At 40.2% G+C, this 24,498-nt stretch overlaps 1 protein-coding gene across 1 annotated transcript in view; it reads left to right on the plus strand.

The window, feature by feature from the left end:
• Positions 1-24,498, plus strand: part of celf4 (CUGBP, Elav-like family member 4) — a 315,229-nt gene that overhangs the window by 53,076 nt on the left and 237,655 nt on the right. Inside the window, exon 2 of the mRNA XM_034167603.1 lies at positions 21,779-21,861. Coding sequence (XP_034023494.1) covers positions 21,779-21,861 — 83 coding nt within the window. The remainder of the gene's footprint in view (positions 1-21,778; positions 21,862-24,498) is intronic.

The following is a 24,498-nucleotide window of genomic DNA, read 5'->3' on the forward strand; positions in this document are numbered from 1 at the left end:
ATAATGCTGCCCCTTAGTTCTGCCTCACTCTGCTGAAATAATATCATACTTAAAACCAGCATTCATTAGGCCCTGAAACAGCTCCTGAATTTTTAAGGCCTGTTTTACAAAATGAAAAAAAGTTCCCAATGTGCTCTCGGAGCAGTAATTGAGTATGGTACTGTCCATTACAAAGTATTTATTTAATGAATCTGCTGCCAGTTAGAGTTGAAGATGAAACAGAGAGAAAGTAGGACTTTGTCCATGTACCCTAATATAGCCTCTGTCCCCGGTGTCTTTATCCACTGTGAGTAATGATCTTAAAGGTCAGGAAAGGTGACGGGAGAAGAGCGTCTGCTACTCACTTTGTTGAATTACCTTTTCTCACAGAACTAAACGCATGGGAGCTTGTCTGGGAATTTTTACCTTAGTTTCAGTGTGAGATATTTAAGTCACACACATCTGTACCTTTAATCCACTTTTAGTGCAGCGGATAACTGAAAAAAATCTTTCATATGGTGATGCAAGCACCAAATTTGTACAAACACACCTACATTACCTATTACCCACTTGAATTTTTAATCAGCAACCAGGTAGGGGTCAATTGAAGAATTACACAGGTGTTGAAATTAAAAGATGCTCCAATCATATTGAAAACTATACTACATTACTTGTCTGATCACAGAGTTCGAAAAAGGTAAGAAATGATTCAATCCATCGACATCAATAGCCTTTTTGCTTAATGATTCCCTTATCGGTCCTTCAGAGTAGCTATTGGTTTTATGGGTGTCAGGAAAATGATCATTTCTCTACATTGATTACAGACCCTGCAGCGGGTCTGTAATCAACTGTTTCTGCAGCGTGGCTTTACTTTGAACCTCGAACCAAGGAAGCAGTGCTTCGATCTACTGCTTCATTGGTTCTTTGTTTTATTTCGCTTTATCTTAAATTTTCCCTGCTAAAACCCTAAACAGATTATGTCTGTGAGTAATATTTACCTTTTTATGTTAAACTGACCTGTTATGGTCTTCTGAAACAGTTGAAAGATGTATTATATAACTTAAAAATGGAGCCGATGCTAACACTTTAGCATGTCCATGGCGTTTTCAGTGTTAAAGTTAGCATTAAGCTGCTCGCATCTCAGCACGTTTGTGTGCATTTTTCTAATAATTAATGGCTCAGCGTTTGTTGTCATAAAAGAGTCAAATGTATTGCAAATTGTAATATTTGTATTTATTTTTATTTATATATTAATAATAATAATAGCAACAACACCAATAATAGTAATAATAACTAATAATACTACAATACAATTTTAGAGAAACAGACATAAAGAACCTGATAAAACAAAACACAACAAAGAAGATAAAACCAACTAACACTGAACATAAATAAATATAGAAATAAATAACTGTTTCCCATGAACACCTAGACTCTTACACCTCCACTTCATCCCTGTTTTATTTAAGTTAAATGACAATTTGTTTTGGTCAAACCATATTTTCAATTTGTTCATTTGTTCAGTGATTTCCTCCAGAACTATCTGCCAAGCTAGAAAACCGCTGTTTCCTAGTAAGAGCAGAATACTACTGGAATGAATCTGAATAAGGAAAGTTGGTTTTTTTTCTCACCAAAATGGATGATGCACTCACTGCAGTTTATTGTCTGGAAGAGCCCCAGATTGCATTTCAGACCTTCTAGAATTTAAACATTTTCATGTGGTGGTGTTGGGGGGTAATTTGGGGTTTCAGCTTTTTTTGTTTTTCACCACTTTCATCCCTCATATGTCAATCGTGAGTCACTTTTGTGTAGATTAAAGTCACTAACTGGCAGAGGTGGGACAAAGCCACTGTCAAGTCATTCTCAAGTCATCAATCTGCAAGTCCCAAGTCAAGTCTCAAGTCAGCTTGCAAACAATTGGTCGGCATTATGACTTGAGACTTGACTTGGGAGTTGCAGATTCATGACTTGAGAGTGACTTGATGGTGACTTTGTCCCACCTCTGCTAACTGGGGCTCCTGTCTTGTTGTGAGAAAGAAACGAGAATCGTCCTCCGTTCTGTTGCTCCAAACGATGCGCAGCTCTCGGCCGAGTCAAGTTAGAATGATAGAGTTCAGCCGAAATTAATAACTTCAAACCGAAACGCCATTTAAATCAAATGGCACCTTTTTCCAAATGTTGTAATACAAACAAACTGCAATCAATCAAAATGTGTTTTTTTTTTTTTCCTCCAAAATGAGACGTCCTGCACTAACGTGCAGCAGCCAGCTAAGCTCAAAGGTATGGAGTGACATTCATGGCAAAATGTGTGAAAGAAAATGCTTTTGACAAAAACTACAGATTTTATTTATTTTTATTTATTTATTTTATCTTCTGCTTGCAATGGATTCAGACACCACTACAGTTCTGGTGCTGTTACATCTCAGTGCTGCATTTGATACCATGGATCATCATATTCTACTCGATAGGTTGGAGAATCACTTTGGGATTACTGGGACTGCCCTTGCGTGGTTGACGTCATACCTGACCAGTCATTCTCACTGTGTTTTATACAATAACACTACCTCTAACCTTAGTGACATGAGATTTGGGGTTCCACAGGGGTCTGTCTTAAGCCCCCTGCATTTCTCCCTTTATATAGCACCCCTTGGGCATATATTGTGGTGTTTTGGGATTATCTTTCACTGCTGTGCTAATGATACTCAGTTATACATGCCGATAACTGCTGGTAATCTCATCCACATAAAATCCTTAAAAGATTGCCTTGCATCAGTGAGAAGCTGGATGTCTAGCAACTTCCTACTTTTAAACTCTGATAAGACTGAAATGATGGTTCTTGGTCCAATGAGACATCAGCATCAATTTGACCAGGTAAGACTTAGCCTAGGCTCGTGTTTCATACATTGCACTGACAAAGTGAGGAACCTTGGGGTAATTTTTGATCCTTCGTTGTACTTTGATCTCCACATTAGAGATATTAGGAGGACTGATTTCTTCCACCTGCATAATATTGCGAAAATTCGTCCTATCCTATTTATGGCTGATGCTGAGACCCTGATTCATGCATTTGTCTCTTCTAGACTGGCCTACTGCAATGTTCTATTTTCTGGTTTACCACAGTCCAGCATTAGGGGTCTCCATTTGGTTCAAAATGCTGCCAGACTTTTGACACAAAGCAGAAAGTTTGACCACATTACACCCATTTTGGCATCCCTTCACTGGCTTCCTGTCCCTGTGAGATCAGATTTTAAGGTTCTGCTACTAACAGAGGTGGGACGAAGTCACTGTCAAGTCATTCTCAAGTCATGAATCAGCACGTCTCAAGTCTCAAGTCAAGTCTCAAGTCAGCTTGCAAACAGTTGGTGGTCATTATGACTTGAGACTTGACTTGGGACTTGACTTGAGACTGACTTGCTGGTGACTTTGTCCCGCCTCTGGTTACTAGCCTATAAAATTGTTCACGGACTGGCACCTCATTGCTTAGCTGACCTAATTAAACCGTACGTACCGGCCTGGACTTTGCATTCTCAAGGTGCAGGACTACTTTGTGTTCCTAGGGTGAATAAAAAGTCTGTGGGTCACAGAGCTTTTTCTTATCGTGCCCCTGTTCTGTGAAATGATCTCCCTGCATCAATAAAACTGTCAGATTCTGTGGAGACTTTCAAGTCCAGACTTAAGATGCACTTATTTTCCCTTTCGTATGGCAAGCATACTGGCATAGTTTGTTACTATGCTTTTTACTCTTTTAAATTCATTTTATTAGGAAACAAAGCGGGTCGTGGCCTCAAATTTATCTAAAAGTCTTTGGGCTAGTGGCCAGCGATCACCTTAATATTTCTTTTGTTGTTCTTGTTGCTTAATGCTGACAAATTATACTGTATTTGTTGTTTTTCTGATGCCTGATTCTGTTTTATTTCTCTCTTTTTGAGGTGCGGCTCCATCCAGAGATGGGTGTGGTGTCTGTTTTTGAAACCCTCCTGTCCTGTCCACCGGCAACATTTCCTGTATATTTGTTTTGGGAATTGTTTTGTAATTTTGGTCTGTAGCATGGCCCAAGCAGATGGTCACCCCTTTGAGTCTGGTCTGCTTGAGGTTTCTTCCTCAGAGGGAGTTTTTCCTTACCACTGTCACCTGTGTGCTTGCTCTGGGGGTTGGTAAGGGTTAGACCTTACTTGTGTGAACCACCTTGAGGCAACTTTGTTATGATTTGGCGCTATGTAAATGAAATAAATTGAAAATAAATAGATTTTCAATACAAATCATTACATTTACATCCAGTTTTCCTTTGACAAGTCAGTGTGTGGATGCAAGTCACTGAATATATTTTGGCCTTCATTTACATCGATAAGAAATACAAACAAGATCGTGCTGTATTGTAAATCTGTGTCAGGTGGGTAGTTCTCTAAAACTGAGTGACCACGCTGGAAGGACACTAGTGAGAGAAGACCATAGACGTCAATATAAGAACTCGAGTCCACAGTCACACTGAGCTGTGTCCTGGCAAGGAGGCGTGGTCGCCATTTTGGATCCGGGCAACTCAGTTGGTGGCATGCATAGATGCTCAATTAGTCTTGTCAAGAAACAAGTGGAATATGTGGGAAAACTGCACATGCTGGTAATGCCACAAATAGAGGAAGAAGGGAGACAACATTTTCTTCCATAAGTAAGTGATTTTGGTTATTCTTGTCACTTTTTTCCATGACATTTGGTCGATAAACAGGTGTACGAGGGCTGTCAATAAAGTAATGGTCCTTTTTATTTTTTCAAAAACTATATGGATTTCATTCATATGTTTTTACTTCAGACATGCTTGAACCCTCGTGCGCATGCGTGTTTTTCCACGCCTGTCGGTGACGTCATTCGCCTGTGAGCACTCCTTGTGGGAGGAGTCGTCCAGCCCCTCGTCGGAATTCCTTTGTCTGAGAAGTTGCTGAGAGACTGGCGCGTTGTTTGATCAAAATTTTTTCTAAACCTGTGAGACACATCGAAGTGGACACGGTTCGAAAAATTAAGCTGGTTTTTAGTGAAAATTTTAACGGCTGATGAGAGATTTTGAGGTGATACTGTCGCTTTAAGGACTTTTCACGGTGCGAGACGTCGCTCAGCGCTCTCAGGCGCCGTCGTCAGCCTGTTTCAAGCTGAAAACCTCCACATTTCAGGCTCTGTTGATCCAGGACATCGTGAGAGAACAGAGAAGTTTCAGAAGAAGTCGGTTTCAGCATTTTATCCGGATATTCCACTGTTAAAGGAGATTTTTTTAATGAAAGACGTGCGGACGGAGCCACGCGTTGGGACGCAGCCGACGCGGTGCGGCGGCACAGGAAAAACACCTCCGTGTTGATAACCATTTGTAAAATCCAGGCGGCTTTTGATGGCTTTCAGTGGAGTGAGTATATGAGAAATTGTTTAACAGGCAGGACATGTTCCAACTTGTCCTTAAGGCTTTCAACAGAGGTGTTTTTCCTGTGCCGCCGCACCGCGTCAGCTGCGTCCCGACACGCGGACCCGTCCGCACGTCTTTCATTAAAAAAATCTCCTTTAACAGTGGAATATCCGGATAAAATGCTGAAACCGACTTCTTCTGAAACTTCTCTGTTCTCTCACGACGTCCTGGATCAATAGAGCCTGAAATGTGGAGGTTTTCAGCTTGAACAGGCTGATGACGCTGCCTGAGAGCGCTGCGTGACGTCTCGCACCGTGAAAAGTCCTTAAAGCGACAGTATCACCTCAAAATCTCTCATCAGCCGTTAAAATTTTCACTAAAAACCAGCTTAATTTTTCGAACCGTGTCCACTTCGATGTGTCTCACAGGTTTAGAAAAAATTTTGATCAAACAAAGCGCCAGTCTCTCAGCAACTTCTCAGACAAAGGAATTCCGACGAGGGGCTGGACGACTCCTCCCACAAGGAGTGCTCACAGGCGAATGACGTCACCGACAGGCGTGGAAAAACTCACGCATGCGCACGAGGGTTCAAGCATGTCTGACGTAAAAACATATGAATGAAATCCATATAGTTTTTGAAAAAAATAAAAAGGACCGTTACTTTATTGACAGCCCTCGTATGTTGCCTTGCATGCCTGTCCGAGGACACGGACGAATAACTCTTATATCCAGTTGATATTTTCCCCTGCTGGACTGATGTCTAGTTAAAATACTGTTTGAAAGACCAATGTTTTTTTATTTTTTTTATTTTGTGCTTTAAATAACCGAGCCGCTGCTTACAGATTATCATGACCTGCGCTGTGCCACTTGCAGTCACAGCCTCACACAGAGACATGTAAGGCTGTGAATGAATGAAACTCGATCAATAAAGTATAAATGTGTAAAAGTCTAATATATATATAAATGTATTGTAATGGATTGCTGAGTCATGCAGTGAACACAGTAGCAGCAGCAACAGGACGTCTCAGCTCAGCAGCTGATTTTGAACAGATTTGGAACAGATCAGATCCATGTAACTTTCAACACTAATATTTGGCAATGTGTGGGTGTCAGAGTAAGTTTAGTACTTCTTTACATAATTTAATGTAAATTAATTTTATTGGCTCCAGATCAGAACAGCGTTTTAACACGTATTTTGCGAGCTTTTTCCTGAGTGTGTTCAATCGCATATCTGCATTGAAAATGCATTAACATCCGTGCTCTTCGTCAGTATTTTGCCCAGTTAGGAGGTGTCATGTCGCTGTCCATGAAGGGACATTCGCGTTTCATAGGCAGCATTGGGAGTGCAGACTCTAATACTTAACTTCTGTTGGGAAGACACACATAACAACTCTAAAAGGCTTCTGGCTTTGGCTTCTGAAGCTGTGATTGTAAAAACAGGAGATATGCAGCTTTTGTCTGTTGCATCTCCAGTTGTACATCTACATGGTGGAGTGGCAGAGAAATGGTTTTTAATTCAAAAAAACAGATCAAATGTTGCTTTGAGTCTTCCATGCACCATCTGGCAAACTAACTGTAATGTTGCATATTTTTCAGAAAATACATCTCTTGAAATAACAGCTAATATTAAAATAATTCCTTCAAGTCATATGGCTAAAGTGTTGTATGTCTCCATAACTTTTATCCAATCTGAAATATGGGCACTTCCTGATGTGGTGTGGTGGTAGCACGTACCTGCAGGGAATTTGTGACAGTATGCTGCAGGATTACATTTAAACTGCAAAATGTGGCATTTAGCAGATTTCTTAAACCTCTGGGGCCGACGTCGTCATATACGATGGCTAAGACCAAGCTTTATTAAATTATAAATAACTTTTTAATGATATAAGATAGAAACTTACTTTTTTTTTTTTGCTGAAAAGTTAACTCAGCGGACCTTTGAGCCAACTATCAGCCATCTTTGTACTCCTCATAGAAGCTGTGTGATGACGTGCGCAATGTGAGTGTCCAGTCGGAGCTGGTTCACCGTCACATGGTTTTCCAAAATCCAGTCATAGGGCAGATTGGATTTTGGAAAAGTCAAAGATCGTTTTCAGGAGTGATGTGTTACTAGTTGGCCCATTTGAATAGCCCCCTGGGTGCTCCAATGAGTACACACGGAGCAGACGGAGAGCCTCTGATGACAATCTCACAATGCTCAAACAAAGAGTGTGTAACTATCAGGATTGCTCCACTAATTTGCATATGAATGTTACTGGATAACTCTGTTGCTTTCTCTGCGTAAAGCACTGTTTACCATATCAAAATAACAAAACGCATAGACCATTTTGTATATATTGTTCAAAATGTGCATTTGTGTTTATTGTTTGAACCTTTTTGTTGTACAGTCTTTCACACAAGACCTCAAATTACTTTTATAAAGTGTCAGAACAGTTGTTTATTATAGTTTGCTGTGTATTTTGAATAAATGTGTGTGGAAAATTATTTTTCGCTTTATTTTTTCCTTGCCTATTTTTGATTGTAAACCTTTATTGCACTTATAAAACACAACAAAAACATATATATTCTGAAAGCACAGGTCCTGGAAAAAATTATGTCCTGAAAAAAAAGAGACATAAAACTTGATTGTGGGATGCAGGGAGAGCTGTTAACAGCAATAATAAAACATTTATGCCAGGCGTGTGAACTGTCCAAAAAATGCCCTCAGACCCCAGAGGGTTAAAAAGGGAATAATGCATGCGCGTCTGCACGGTGATATATTTTCAGTGTTGGCCTGGCCCATGATGGTGGGACCCAGTGTGATATCTTTTCATGGGGCTCAAATAGACCATACGACATGCCGTATATTTATGCTAAATTTTCGATTTTCTTGAACAGTTAGGGCAACCTAAAATTGTAATTGTTTTGTCAGAAACATGTCGCTGATCAAGAATATCAATTTCTACACATCCACAAGGGGTGCTCATAAATTTATACCATGCAGTTAATGAAAATTCACCTTAATAAAAGCAACATCAGATTTTTGGACATGTTTCGAAGAGAAGGGATGTGGTGGTGGAGGTGCACAATTTGAAATATGTATTTGATGAAAATCCATAACAAAAGAGTACTCATTTCAAAATAATCAGTTGATTTTTATTTTGGGTCATAACAGATGTCATGAAAAGTAAAACGCAATATTTTGTTCATATTCCTACAAAATTGCACATGCATGCAAAACATTTGTTTCTTATTTAACACTCAGAAACGTGCGCTCTGTTATTGGTTAGAAAAACAACAAGTATAACATGAAATTTCCACTGCGTTGTTTTTTAAAGTGACAGACAAACCAACATCGTCTGAGGAAACTGTGGGACATGTTCAAATTTTTGTGCATTACTTTTTGTATGTTTTACTATGATTTTTTTCATGAGCATAACTTGAAATGTTTTAGCACCCCAGGTTCATGTGAACATTGACATTCTTTGTCAGGGATACATTTCCTACAAATACCACCACAACTTTAGGTTGGGAATGTTGTTAGAAATGGATTGAATGGTTAGAAAGAGATGCATTGAATCCTAAAAATCCTTGGTAACACCTCTCCTTACAGATAAGTTATAGTATTCTCTGCATTGCAATTTCAACTCATCTGTATTAATTTGCTGTTTTGAAGCAGATATGAAGTGGACAGCGACAATGACGATTCACATTGAGTGTCCTAGTTCCAACAGTACAAGGGCAGCCATATCATTCTGGAATTGCTGTCTTCATACAACTCTTATTAGTATTCCTCCTTTGCGCTTGGTGGTATTCGTTTTTCACCATGTGACTAAAAGACCAAGGCTTTGTAGTGTATGTCTGTGAACACAATGAGTCAAGAATTTTTTTTATTATTCTGTCCCATTTAAAGAGCGAACTGAAGAGTGTTATCTAAGCCTTTGCACTCACAAAATCCAGTCAGAATGTGCTTGTCTTAAGGTCAATCTTTTAAAATGGGGAGAAAAAACATTCCTCTGTTTATTGAGCAAAGGCTGTCCTTGGTCAAACCTTTCAGGCGGAGATAAGTGCTAACAAAATGAAGGTGGGGGAGAGAGAGAGGTGGAGATTTCTATTGACTGACTGAAATTGGACAACCTCAAACAAAGTTTTATGGCAAAGATTTTTTTGAATCCACAACTATGCAGCACAGCTTTAACTTTGCCATGGGTAAAGGTTTTTAATGTCTTGAACTCTTTTTAGTCTCACCCCAAGATGTTTTGTGATGCACCGTCATCCGGCAGAAGTGAAGCAGAGTCGGTCCTGATTGGTACTTTTTGGTACTTCCCATTTGGGAAGACCAGCGCTCGGTTTCATAAAGCAGTGTGATCTTTTAGTCTACTAAGCTTACTTAGTCGACTAAGAATAGTCACCCAACATCATCCGTCTAAGCTCTGTTTGACATTGACGGCTAAACTTGTAGATTAGCCATGTTACGTTAGTCGACGATTTTCACAGGCATAGCAGCCTCACGGGTGCCGTTGCCAAGAAACGCCTCCAATGCACAACAGTTTTGTTTACTTCAGGGTTGGTCCGTCCCATGTTTGCTACAAACATGGTCGTCCGCCGCAGCAGAGGAGAAGCGCTCCCGACCTTGAGATTTTTTCATGGAATACTTCTGGCATTGCCAGATGTATCCTATGAAAAAATCTTGCTCCTGGCCTCAGCATCCATGGATTTTTCTAGTCCCAGACCACCTGCTCCCATTGCAAGTCTTACCTTCCTTCCTCCTCCATCAAGTGGTGGTACGATGGCTGCCTTCTTTGAGGTAAAACACTAAAATAAGATTAGTCTCCTCGGTATAAAATAAGATTAGCTTCCTCGGTACCAGACTAAAAACTTCAGTCAGCTAACGTTTCACATTATCCGACTAAACACTTTGTGCAACGACTAACGTCAAAAAATTAGTCAATTAGTTTTTTGTATGTGTGTTTCTCTATGAAGAACTGGAGTTGCATCAGAAACGACACCCGGTGTAAAACTTGTGCCAAATCCCAGTTCAGATCTGTAATGGATCCGCTGTGGTGACCCCGAGCACCCAGGAGTAACCGAAAGACAAAAGAAACCAAGATGTTGTGAAATATTTAAATGATCACTGGGAGCTTCTCCCCATCTGTGGCTGGGAATAAAAGAATAGAGTGAGAGGAGGGGATGTTTTATGTCAGCCTTTTACAGTCCCTGAATTAATGGGCACTGGATAATTAGAGAATTCTGTGCAGTAACATTACTCCACAGCTTTCTTGTCTTGGGTGGTGTACGAGGGCATGCATACTGGTATAAAGCAATTCATGAGTCCAGTAATACTGTGAATTACTTATGCAGGAATGCAGTAATAAGACTTTTCTCAAATAAAGTGGTCATTATTAATTTCAAAGGGCATTTTAAACACTGCACTGTCCCCTTCAATTTTGCTCAGCTATGGTTAAAATTGCTACATAAAAGGTAAAAGTTTTTTATAGGACAAGTTAAGATTTTACAGCCTAAAAAACATCTGCAGCAATTAAGCCTTCGGGTTCTGTGATCTATATTGACAGATATGTCAAATGAGAGAGATGTGATCTTCATAAAATTGTTGAAAAGGAAATGGGGCAACAGCAGTAGAACTTTATGGGAGAACAACCCACATTTTTCCAAACCTTGAAATTGGATCATGTAGTTATAAATGTGTTTTTATACGTTATGTTTACGTACAACTAGAAGTGTGCATCACTCACTTACGAAGTGGCATGGCGGAGATACATGGAGCATGATACAATTGAGGAACAGCGCATTTTATTATGGAATGATCGGTGCAATATCTTTGTTTAATGTAGACATTCATTTTCCATAATAAATTAGAATAAGCCAAAAGTGACACTGATTACTTTCAAATACATATTTCACAAAAAACATTAACCTATTCAGATTTTTGCTACTGTGCTGCAGCAAAACGACACTGCCTCTGCTCACCTTTTAGTCGCCACTGCGGGGAGCACCACATGCAGAAAACGTTGCATAGAATAAACCCAGAAGATTAATCTTGCTGTTGTTATCATAACATCAATAGCATGGCATAACGTTTCCATTCTGAAACAGTGTAACAGTTTTACCAAACTGTGAACTAAACTTATAGTTTAAAATGGTAACTTTACTTGTTATATTGCCTACCACTATCTGAGCTCTGTGATTAGTCTCACAAAAGCCTCATGCCAACCTTTGAAATTTTATGAGAGTTTGAAGGCACAGTAGTAGCAGTATAATGAGCCTAATTCAACCGATTACATTATAATCGAACCATCAACCAGTTCACAGTGCATTTAGATTGATTCAGGGGTCTGTGTATGAATGCAGTCATACCTGTACTTAAATTTTTTTTTGATTTGGTTGATTTGGTATTGGTTAATTGGTACACCCCTTCTTACAACTTACATATTGTTGGTGAAGTCATAGTGTTTCTGCAGTGAGAACTTACCATGCTTGACATCATCATTAAAGTGAAAAGAGTTATCTTCTTAGTTTTGTGCAAGGTTGAAAAATAAAAATAAAAGAAATATTCAGAGCAATACACCTTGTTGGTCATATTTTGTAGTTGTCATAACACCAGCGCATTAACCATTATGAAGTAAGTTATTAGTGTTGTTTTATTGCTATTTCGGAATGTATTATCCATTTTTTACCACCATATGGCTGCTCTGTTTAGTCTCGTTCATTCGTTCCAAAACTAATTCTTCAAAAATGGGTTTCTTGCAAACAATGCAAACTTGCTGAGACCCTGATTCATGCCTTTGTTTCCTCCAGATTGGATAATTGTAATGTCCTATTTTCTGGGTTGCCACAGTCCAGTATCAGGGATCTCCAATTAGCTCAGAATGATGCTGCCAAAATTTTGACACAGAGCAGAAAGTTTGACCATATTGCACCTGTTCTGGCATCCGTCCATTGGCTACCTGTATCTGAGATCAGATTTTAAGGTTCTGTTATGAGCCTATAAAGTTGTTCATGCCTGGCACTGACCTACTTGGCTGATCTGATTAAACCTTATGTGCCGTCCCTGGCTTTGCACTCATCTGATGCAGGACTGCTTTGTGTCCCGCGGGTAAAGAAAAAGTCTATCGATCAAAGGGCCTTTTCTTATCCTGCCCCAGTATTGTGGAATAGTCTCCCATTGTCGATAAGACAGTCCGATACTGTGGAGACTTTCAAGTCAAGACTGAAGACACATTTTTTCCATCAGTGCTTTGGTTAATATAATGTGTTATTCTACTTTTTTCAAAAATTATTTTTAAATCTTATTCTTTTAATTTTTGCTTTTTAATTGTGTTATTTAAAAAATTGTTGTTTTTAATTCATTTTAAATTGTTTTGTGTTTTGTGTGAGGTGCCTTGGGGTGATGTTGGCACTTTTATAAACTGAATAAATTTTAATTGAATTGAACAATGCAGTCACCCAATGTGAATACATCAGTCAGAGACTTGACATCCTTTATGGCCCAGTCACACAGCACTTAATGAAGGGCAACGAAGCCCAAATGAAGCAAGAAATCTGGACATTTGACTTTCGTTGGCATCATTTAACCTTTGCCCAGCTTCGTTCCTGCAGGTAGCACTTTGTCAGGATTTTTAAACTGTTGAAAAATTTTAACGAAGGGCAACGAAAACCTTAATTCGTCAGTATTTCATTTTGCTGTCATTCTTGACATTTTTAATTGTTTGCTTAGTTTTTGTAACTTAGCCTTTAGTTTGACTTCGTTTGACCAGATGAATATTTTCACAGTGCAGAAGCCGGTTTGTGAGCGTTGCTGGTGATGCTGCGTTCAAGTACCATTGGAAATTAAAGGGCAAACTCAGCCTGTTTGCTTGGATTTTTTTTATCTGGGGGGGGGGGGGGGGGGGGGGTCAGCTTCACTGGGCTGAGGCACCTTATATAGGCCAGAAGTAATCTTTTGTGTGGATACAATTAATTATTTTGCCACAAGCAACTGCTGAATTTGAAACAGCAAAAAAGTGGTGTAATTTCCAACGGCACTTGAACGTCAGCGTCAGTGACAGCAGCAGCTCCTGTGTGTGCTTATTATTTGTTATTAAATATAACAATATGAGTGTAGAAATGACAATCCAGCCCTAAAAGTGCAATAGGTAGATGATTCAAATGATCAGTGGTGGGCACAGATAACCAAAAAACTAACTTCAATAACAGATAATCAGATAACTGAAAAGTTATCTTTGATAAAGATAAAACGATAACCACCCAAAAATGTATCAGAAGTTACAGATAACCCATAAATTATAGTATTGTCTCTGGTACATTTGCAACTACTAATAAACTGAATTTGAGTTTTAACACCACGATTGCTTCTGGTAGCATCAAAAGTGACAACAGACCCAAACAATGAGCCCGCACTTCTGTTTTTGAACATCTTGCCCGCTGCTGGAAGCTCTTGTTTACTACACAGCTTCAAGGGCAGCCACAAGCTTAGAGTAGCCAAAGCCCAGCTCTCTACCAATCACAACGCTCCGGTCAGGCGGAGGTCTTGGAAGCAGTGCTGACTTATGGTTTTGATTTATAAATAACATTAATACCGATAGAATAACTCCATTAATGTCAATTCTGTCATTTGTACAAAGTTAAAATATAACATATATCTTTTAATGTTGAATAATGCACTAATTCTGAGGTTTTGTAACAAACACAGACAGATCGCAAAGGATTCTGGGTAAAATGTGCCTCTGCTAAACACTGATTGGTTCAGTCATTCATTATGTAAACCAACATGTTAATATGACGTGTGTCGTGTGTTGGTGTTTACAGATAAATGTGCTTTTGTAAAATATTCCATTTTTTTATTTGTAAAAACAGGCATTTTTACGGAGCCCTGGAAGTGTCATCACAAAATGTTTTGCATGTGGAGAGAATGTGCGCTCATTTTATTATATTGTGTGCATGTTTTATGATTTTGTATGCACGTTTTATTATATTGTAAAACGTGCACTCAATATTGTCTTGACAGATAAATGTTGACTTTATACTGTGCGAGTTTTGGCCCTTTTTCAGATGATTTTTCATTCGTGCGAGAATTTTTTGGACCGAGTTACAGGTTAATCGTGCGTTCTGCATCGTGTAGTGTACGTGAAGTAATGAGCTACGTTTAACATCTCACGACCACCTCCTGATCGCTGATCGTATGGTCGAATGAAAATCAAACCTGTTTGATATTATTCTGGTCGGCCGTTGTGAGGGTATCCTGCTGCTGAAGAGCTACAAGCATCCAACCGCTCGCACTGTGCCTGTGCAAACACCACAGACCTGTCTTGTAATGGTAATGGTTTTTTGTTGTTGTTTTGTTTTGTTTTTAAACTTTGATGTCTCCCATTGAGAGTTTTTATAAATTAAGTTTGAAAAAAAGGTTACGTTTTGCTTCTGGAAACACGGGTCCAACGTGTGGTTTTTGAATGTACAATGTGTGTGAGAACATAAATTGTGCGCTCTGAACTTTTAGACCATGCGGTTCTGTGGTGCAGTTTGAACTGAAACTGAGTAAAGTGATTAAAAATATCATACAGTGTCTGCCCAGCTTCAGGACAACTACTGCCATGAACACTACTGGCCAGTAGATGGCAGTAGAGACTGTGAAAACGTGCCAAAACAAAATTCCACATAAACCGTGTCTGCTACATTTAAGATGCATGGAATTTAACAAACACAAATACAGTAACAACATCTATAAACCCAGAGAATATATTCACGAGAGTTTAGGCACTAGAGTTTAATGCTGTTTTCTGTGGAGCCTGATTAGAGTGTCCTGTCGTGAACGTACTGAGATTACCCTATCCTACCCATAATGCACTGCTGGGCACAGCATGTGCTCACTAAAACCTTAAAACTAAAACACATATCTGATATTTTCACTTTCACAAAACTTCAGAGGTGACAGTAATTTTAAATAACTTGTCCAAAATGGTTAAAATTTGAACCATAGGTTAAAAATATATGTCTCTGGATGACTTGGGTGATATTGCCAGCATATCAGTATGGTGTTAAAGGAAGTGTTTTTTTTTGTGACCAGTTCTCCTTTGCCTGCAGAGGATAGCGCAGTTTCTCATAGAAGCAGCTCTCTTCTGTTTGCAGAGGGTACAACTATACCCCTGTTATGAAACTTTTAACAGGTAGGTGGTCAACTGATTTTAAATTTTAAAAATGTTTGTCGCTATTCAGCTTTGTTTGCTATGTTATCGGACAAAAATTTATCCAATAATGCTTTTGAAAGTTATCTAAAAAGATAATCCGATAATGAAAACATTATCTTCGATAATTATCTGTTATCGGATTATTGGAACTGTGCCCACCACTGCAAATGATTATATAACAGAATCACATTGTGGATTAGCTGCAGCTGGTGGAATAACCACATGTGAGTCAATGCACGTTCACACAGACTGATCAATTTACTGCTGTTTACACTTACTCCCCATTTTGACAGTTTTCTGTTACAAATTTATATATAATATATATATATATATATATATATATAGATATATATATATATATATAGATAGATATATATATATAATATATATATATATATATATATATAATATATATCTATATATATCTATCTATCTATCTATATATATATATATATATATATATATATATATATATCTTAGTAACATAATACAGTGACAGAGCAGTGACCAAGGCAGCACACCAGAGGTTTTTTTTTTTTAATTGGAGCAAGCTGTAGCATGCAGCATGTCGTCAGACAGTGTGGATTCTGATGATGAAGGAGATGATCCCTCTTTTGTTCTGGATGAGGAACCAGTGCAGGTGGTCCACCAACGTGCACACAGATCTCCACAGCTTCTGTTTGCTGTTTCTCCAGGACTCAGGCGCTATGAGCGCCGTCCCAGTGCCACGTCCTGGAACTCAGAGATGCAGACATACACTGCTCCAGCAGTGGCTCCAGGCATGTTTCATTTAAAGCTTTGAGATCGTTAGCTTCGGTTTCGTTTAGTTCCTCTTTCGTCCCTTTTGCGCTCTTGCTTCACAGGCTATTCAGTGTAAAAGCTCTTTTGTCCACCTTTTCTCAATGAATTGTGACTTTATTACTTTTTTCCCTTTGTTCAGGAATTGTCGTGTGCCGTGTGACTGGGCCATTACATCAACATTTCACATCATTCCAAATATCAAAAATCCATTAGAGCTGTCAGTCAAAGCTCTGTTCTACCCCCAGGGTCTGTGCGACCTGATGAGCGTCACCAAAATGTGTTGAAAGTACTGCACAAAGGTTAAATGAGGACTGGATTCTGGGTTTACCGCTGAAGCTGCTAACTTCCTGTCTGTCTTCCCCCACCAATAAGTATCTTCAGCTTTTTCTTGCACATATTTCTCTCATTCTCTCCCACTCGGTGGGCGTATGTCCCTTTAGGGTGTCTGCGGTGGTTGAGATAAGACGCGAGTATAGGACACAGGGGGATGGTGTTCACAGAAGCTAGATGATCTTATCTCCTCTCTCTCTCTCTTTCTCTCTCTCTCATATACACACACACACACACACACACACAGAGCATCCCTCGCTGTACGGCTTTGCTCTACCTCCTCCCCCTCGTTCTTTGGCTTTCTTGCCCTTCTTCCTGTGCCTCGCTCACACATACATTCACTCAGATCCCCTCAGCACTGCTGTTGATTTGAATTTGAAGTGATGGGAAACCAAATTGGCAGCATTGACAGCAGAAACAAACAGCTTATCTCTCTCTCTCTCCTGGGCCAATATGGGTCTTTGTCAGATACCAGAGCGGCTGCCAGCATCTGACTTGTGACAATGATGATAAATTGAACGTTTGTTGACTGTTACTTTTCACTTTGGCATCAATATGTACACAGGTTTACCTCCTCCACATGCGTGTGAATATACCGGGTGTCTGCAAGCGAGTGCCAGGCGTGTGAATCTGAGGCTTGTGTGTGTCTCCTGTGGGACGGCACCGGCATGTAGCGTTAACACAACAGGCCCAGAGAGAACGACGAGGTAGCCAAGCTGACAGCGGCCAGCTCCCACTTCGCCTAATGAGAGAGAGCCCCGTTAATTAAAAACACCAACAGGCGGAGCTCCCGGGTGTCTCACCATCAGGACGACCCGGGGTTAAAGACACAGAGCGGAGAGGACAGCACAGTGCGCAGCCTCTACATACATCGCATAGTGCCACTCTCAATACTAAATAGCTCCCAGTATGCAAAAAAGAACAAAGCAAAGCACTGCTGGGAAAAGTTGTGAGAGCTGCTTCTTTCTTTAAACTGCACTTTTGGTGCTTTTTGGAGGGAGTGGTCTGTCATAATTTCAGAAAGCTCAGCCCTTAATGTTTCTACAGCATGACAACCACCCCCCCCACCCCCACCCCCCCACTCCCTGCCCCCCACCTTCCACCCAACTTCACTACATACTCTCTGTGTAGGCTTATGTTCTTGCAAAAAGCCAAAAATACATACACAATACTACAAAATTATGCTGTAGATTTAGGTCTTATGCTCAAGTTGTAGGTACTCTAGAAATTTGATAAGAACAAAGTTTTTGAGGAATACATTTTTTTAAAGAGGGAGCTTAGTCAGTGTGTCTTTTTCTCATCTCTCTGTTCATCTGTCTTTACATGTCCATGTGTATGGACACTGGGATAGACTGGTAGCCGGTCCAGGGTGTACCTCACCTCTCGCCCAATGAATAGATAGATAGATAGATAGATAGATAGATAGATAGATAGATAGATAGATAGATAGATAGATAGATAGATAGATAGATAGATAGATAGATAGATAGATAGATAGATAGATAGATAGATAGATAGATAGATAGATGATTAACTGAGCAAGCAAGGTTAATCATTTGTTTATTTTATGGCTATTAGATATATATATATATATATATATATATATATATATATATATATATATATATATATATATATATATATATATATATATATATATATATATATATATATATATATGCACAAACTTACGGTATCGCTCAAATATGAACGCTGCTGACAGTTTTGGGCTCATAGCCAGACCTGTTTGCTTTCTTCATCTCCATGAAGAACTTGCTAGCAGATGGTCCAATCGTTAACTGGTAAAATTTCAATCTCTGTGATTTTTTCTGATGCTGTTTAGATATTTATGGAGTATGTTAATGTCCGACTTGGTTTTTCTAATCGTGTTTTCTGCTTTCTGGTTTGTAACGAATGTGATATGTGATCCGAACTGATTGTAATAGTAACCAGTCTGATAATGGAAAAAATCAGACTGGAAATCAGTCAATCAGAGCACGCGTAGCATCGTATCCATGTAATAAAGGGGTTTATTCAAGAGGTAAGTCCCTTCGGCTGCTCCCTTGTTTGCACTCGGGGTCGCCACAGCAAATCCAAGGTGGATCTGCATGTTGCATTGGCACAGGTTTTATGCTGGATGCCCTTCCTGACGCAACTCCACATTGCATGGAGAAATGTGGCAGGGGTGGGATTTGAACCTGGAGCCTTCTGCACTGAAACCAAGCGCATTAACCACTTGGCCACCACCCCTGCATAAAGGGGTTTATTCAAGAGAAGATCTTAAAAGCACAAAGCTTAAGATCAGCTGTCCTGTAATAAGTAACAGTACATTTTATGTCATGTTTGTATAACAGGATAATAGACAGAAATTCTGAAAATAATTTAGAGTAGGGAAAGTATTTTTCAAAAAAACTGTGGAAAAATGTCCAGTCTAGCTGGCATTAGCGTTTGGGGCTGATCCACCAATAGTTGCTAGGTCAGGAAACTTTAGAATAGTGTTCATCTAAATCTGAATGTTTTGAGTCTTGGCAGCATGATGCACTGTAATGACTATTCTTCTGGAGCCTACTGTTATACCCGTTCATACCTCAAGTCAAGTAAAGTTGGCAGCACGGTGTCTTAGTGGTTAGCACTGTTGCCTCACAGCAAGAAGATCATAGGATCGATTCCCCCCTGTGGGCTTTCAGTGTGGAGTTTACATGTTCTCCCCATGTTTGTGTGGGTTCCCTTCGGTGCCTCCCACGTCCAAAGACATGCAGGTTAGGTGGATTAGAAACTTTACAGGTGTCCAGACCTCCCTTGTTAAAGAGATCTCGATCTCAATGGGACTACCCTGGTTAAATAAAGGTTAAATTTTAAAATGTTTGGGAATATTTGCTGGAGTTATTGCCAAATCCACCATATGATGGAATTGCCTCGGGTCCTGGATGGCAACCACCCACTCAGACAACTGATTTGATTTCTTCAAATGTTCAGTGGCTGATGGTTATAGCACAGCTTTGGTTATTCAATAGCTACCTATGTGGCTCAATAGTTCTTTCCCTTTTTTTCAAATATTAAAAACTTTTCTTAAGCCAGCTGACGACTTCCTGTACACATGTTGTCTCAGTGTCAGAGTGGATTCTCTCCACAGTCCAAAGACATGCAGCTTGTGATTGTAAATTTCCTGTAGGTGTGGACATGAGTGACAAAGGTCATCTTTGTTTGATTTGACTGTGATTTGGCTGATTCAATAAACTGTGTCTGTGCATAGAAATCTTAGACCTTCTACTTGAGTGTTCCTCCAACAATTTCAGATGAAGCACCACTTAATCACTTAAAAAAAAAAATCTTGTGGGCAACCCAAGTCCTCAAATATCCAAAATCAAAAGGTCTATTTACCACTCCAAGAGTATTTTACTATGTGTTAGACTTTGGAGAAACACTTTTAAGTTAAAATATGATATTGAGTATATTTTACCAATATACTCACAGTTCATGAGGGGTCATTCACAGACAACCAGTGTTCTGCAGACCACTCTTTGAGAAAGGCTGTTCTACTTCAAGTCATCTAAAATAAGAGCCAAAATGAAAAAAATTGTATTTATGCTGAGTACGAATAACCACAGAGTATGTCGTGCATTTATCTTTGTATTTTATCAGATACGTGACTCATTAGCAATGATGTGAAGATTGATAGATTGTCAGCCTGACAGCGGCATGTTCCTTGCTGTAAACAAGATGGTGGCGAAGGAGTAGCTTTCACGTATCCCCCACAGCTTTTTCTACCTTTCCCCCTTTGTCTCCATCTTTGCTCTACCCCCACATGTCATCCAAGGTGTGAACAAAACTGAGGATTGTGGATAGTCTTGGAACATATGGAGCAGATAGATGGAGAAATGAAGGGGAGAGAAAGAGAGTGAGAAGCTGTCAGGGAAATGTCTGTCACAGCAGCCAGAAGAGCGTGATGGACAAATGGATAACTGCTGGGGGGTTTTTGTTTTGTTTTTGAATGCTGGGGCGGACTCCAGCGAAGTTAATGCGTTTTGCACATGAAGTGGTTCTTTTGCAACACAATGCACAAACTGCTGTATAAAGCACGATTTTTACTTCTCACACTCTTGTCTTTTAGCGTGCATCTGAGTTTTGTTTGCTGACATGAGAACGTTCAGTCTGTTAAGTTGCTGAAATGCTGCACAACCTTCCATGCTGACACACACACACACACACACACACACACACACACACACACACACACACACACACACACACACACACACACACACACGGGTGAAGTCCCAGTGCAGCGATGCACACGGCATTTCAGAGCTATAGCTGCAGGCTTCCTCTGTTTGTGCATGCACGCGTTTTTGGCTGTTTGCCCTATTGAGATATCCCATAATCCCTTGCGCACCAGAGAGTCACTGCAGTCTAAATAACATAGAGAAACCACATGATGACAATTGCAAATGAACATTATTCTACAAAATGTAATTTTTTTTCTGCTTTTCATCACGTTAATAAGAGGCTGCATGCACGAGACCCTCACTAAAACAAATATTCCAAATAATCCGTGTTTGCTACGTTTAACCTACGTGGAATTTAATAAACGCAAACCGTATTTCAGACATTTTATATATATTAATCTGGAACAAAGAGGACAAACAGTGTTGTAAAGGACAATAAGCAGGATGTTAAAGAGCAAACTTCACTTTCCCCCAGAACGACACGATCAGGAAGCGATCGCTGTTCACTGTGATTCCCATTGAAAATAATTGTGAAACTACCTGAGCTTGTCAAATGTTTAAATAAAACAAACACAACAACGTCTATAAACCTAGAGAATATATTCATGAGAGTTTTAGGCACAATATACAAAGAGTTATATGTTGCAAGGTTCATGTTGTCTATGTGCAGCAGTTAAAGTGCAGTATGATCAGAGCGTCTCATTGCAGTTCTCAATGTAACTGACATCTCGCAGCACGGCAACCTCTTTGAAGTTTTGCAAGATTTTGCGGGTTTTGAAACCTCAGTAGGGCAAATTCGCTGATGATTGAGGGAGCTCACTCCCATGGCTGTCTCTCCCTCTCTCCCTAACATCACTCTCCCTCTGTCTGCATTCTAGGCTGTGCCTTCCTCACCTACTGTGCCAGAGAGTCGGCTCTGAAAGCCCAGAATGCTTTGCACGAACAGAAGACCCTGCCAGGGGTAAGTCATACATGTCAACCTATAAGCAAATACTTACATAAGCGCACCTTGGTTCCACTCAGCGCACTCGTCGACACACACACTTTTGCACACATAATGCCTTATATTTATTTCAATTCAAAGGGGACTCACCATCATTGCCACGCTTGTCATATACTATTTATCACATGCTGTACACCAGACATGAGCGCAGCACTGCTTTTCTCTTAAATATCCATCCCCTTCCTCCCCCCTTTCACTCCCCTCCCTCTCGCCTCACTTTGACAGTCACACACAAACCCACAGGGAGATGCTAGACACAGAATCGCATCATCGGCGTACTATTTCTAGCCCTTCCTCAGGTTTTGCAAAAATGTGCATGTGTGTGTGTTTGTGTGTGCGTGTGAGACAGAGCGATGAAAAGTGAGTGGATGGTGGTGATTTGTGCATTTATATAGAAGTTCTGTATCATTCTTGGATGAGCAACAAAAGCACATGCAACATGAATGTTCATCACAATGGCACAGTCTGGCGACAGATGTTCAAATGCACTGGATGTACCGGTTGTCATCCCCCCCACCTCTGCTGCTTTTCTTCATGCATGCTGCAAAGATTTTCTAGATTTTCACCAAAAACATGTCAATATTTCGACACTGCACTTTATATATGTTTTTCCAAGTACACATGCCTCACCAGTCTTTGCATTCGTGGAGCATGCACCTGAATGCACTGTCCTCCATGCGTGCACGTGTGCACACACCCATGTGTGCATCCATTTATGTGCACGTGGGTGTGAGCGTTAGGAAGTTTTGATGCGTCTCTGTCAGGCCCGGCTCGGTTTGCTCTCTGTTCGTTTTTAATGACGCCTCCAGGGAAGCTGACAGTTGCCGTGTTGAGCGCAGAGCCTTTGATGTGAGTGATTATGACATCACAGACGTGCAGCCGAGAAGAGCGGAGGAGTGGGGATCTGTGCTCTCATTTTTTTTCACTTCCCAGTGGCATATTATTCAGAAGGAAAGCAGAAGGAACGGGGAGAGGAAGAGAGAGAGAGAAGGAGAGATTAAATATTTGGCCGAAACCAGAATGCAACTTTGTGTTCATGCAAAATGTGCTGTTGATGTTTTTGCCTTTGTTCCTATTCTCTTGCTCTTTTATAGTCTTTTATAGTGCAGACCAGAGGATATGAAGCCTATTTTACAGCTTCTTTCCGTATATATTTCCGTGAAACACTTTGCATTTGGACTCATGTTCATAGTGACGCTTTAACAACAAATTTAATCAGTCACTTGCAATCAGCTTTGTTTCAGAAGGAAATGCTAATTACAAAAGCCTCTGCCAGCGGAGGACGGTGTCAGGTTTTCGTTTGATCGATGGTGAGCGTTAAGTAAACAACAGTAATTCTATATGACAGACCTAGATGCTCAACAAAGCCTAAAGCAGCACGTTGGGAGAGGGTGACTGTCTTTTGCTGCTGGTGGAAGTAAAAGCCAGCAAAACAGAATAAATGAGTTCATTAGAAACAGAGCACGGGCTGCCCTGGGAAAGATAGCAGGACATTTTATGGTGCATGGCTGCACCCTCTTTCGTCTGTTCCCCTTTTTTCACCTACTTTCCTCTCTGCCCACGTCAATCTGCAATCAATCCCCAAGTCACAGGCCAACAAAACCAAAACTCTGCAAATGAAATCCTTTTTTTCCACCCTTAAAGCCTCTTTCCCCTTCACTTTGTGTCCTGATGCGCTTTTATCGTCAAAGTTGTTCACCAACCATTACATTTAAAAGGTTTTCTGCCATCATTTTTTTTCTTTCTCTGCCAGGTGAGTGGAGAGAAAAAGGGATTTGGCTTCCTAGTGGAAATGCCCTCTAAGCATGGCTGTAGGCTGTTACTGCAGACAAAGTCCTGTGCATGTGTGTGTACCCATGTGTCCACATGCATGTGTATGTGTGTGCAGCATCAGGAGAGACTTTGGTAAACAAGTGGCAAGCAAAAACGCTGATGTTAAACTAACACTCACACTGAGCTGGAGCTCATCATGAGCCACAAACTATTCTTCCATCCAAACACAGGATTAGGCTGAAGAACTAACTGAGTTCACTCATTAATAAAGTCAACTCCTCTGATACAGAGTACTGCATCATGATTCTCACGCACTCATCTTCAACTGCTTAGGGCCCTGTCCCACTGGCGTTTAGGAGGATTTGTGTATCGATTGCGCACAAAATTGGTTCATATTCGCTTAACATCCACAATATGCGTGAAACATGCTGGTATGAGTCGGCCGACATCCGCACCCGTCCATAATTATCCGCAGAGGCACGTTTTTCCGTTGCCAGGATTTTTGAGCTGCACAAAATTTTGGCTGCGGATGACATCCGCCTTACGTACTCCATACATACTCAATACATAATCTATGCACTGTATATTCGCCGTCATCTGCTGATATCCACAACTGACAGGGATTTGCGGCTTGGCAGCGGACTGGGACAGTTTGTAAAACAGATATTTTGCATGCCCATCATGTCCACATCACAAACTAAAATAAGTTGTAGCGACTGCATACAGATTGGCCACTAATAAAGCGTTTTTATTACATCTGCTTTGCATCTGATTTGCGGCGGATGCAAATCGGATGCGCTGTGTTCACAGCTGGATGCCGTT

The sequence above is a fragment of the Thalassophryne amazonica genome, chromosome 3 (genome assembly GCF_902500255.1).
Source record: "Thalassophryne amazonica chromosome 3, fThaAma1.1, whole genome shotgun sequence".
In the NCBI taxonomy this organism is placed as follows: domain Eukaryota; kingdom Metazoa; phylum Chordata; class Actinopteri; order Batrachoidiformes; family Batrachoididae; genus Thalassophryne; species Thalassophryne amazonica.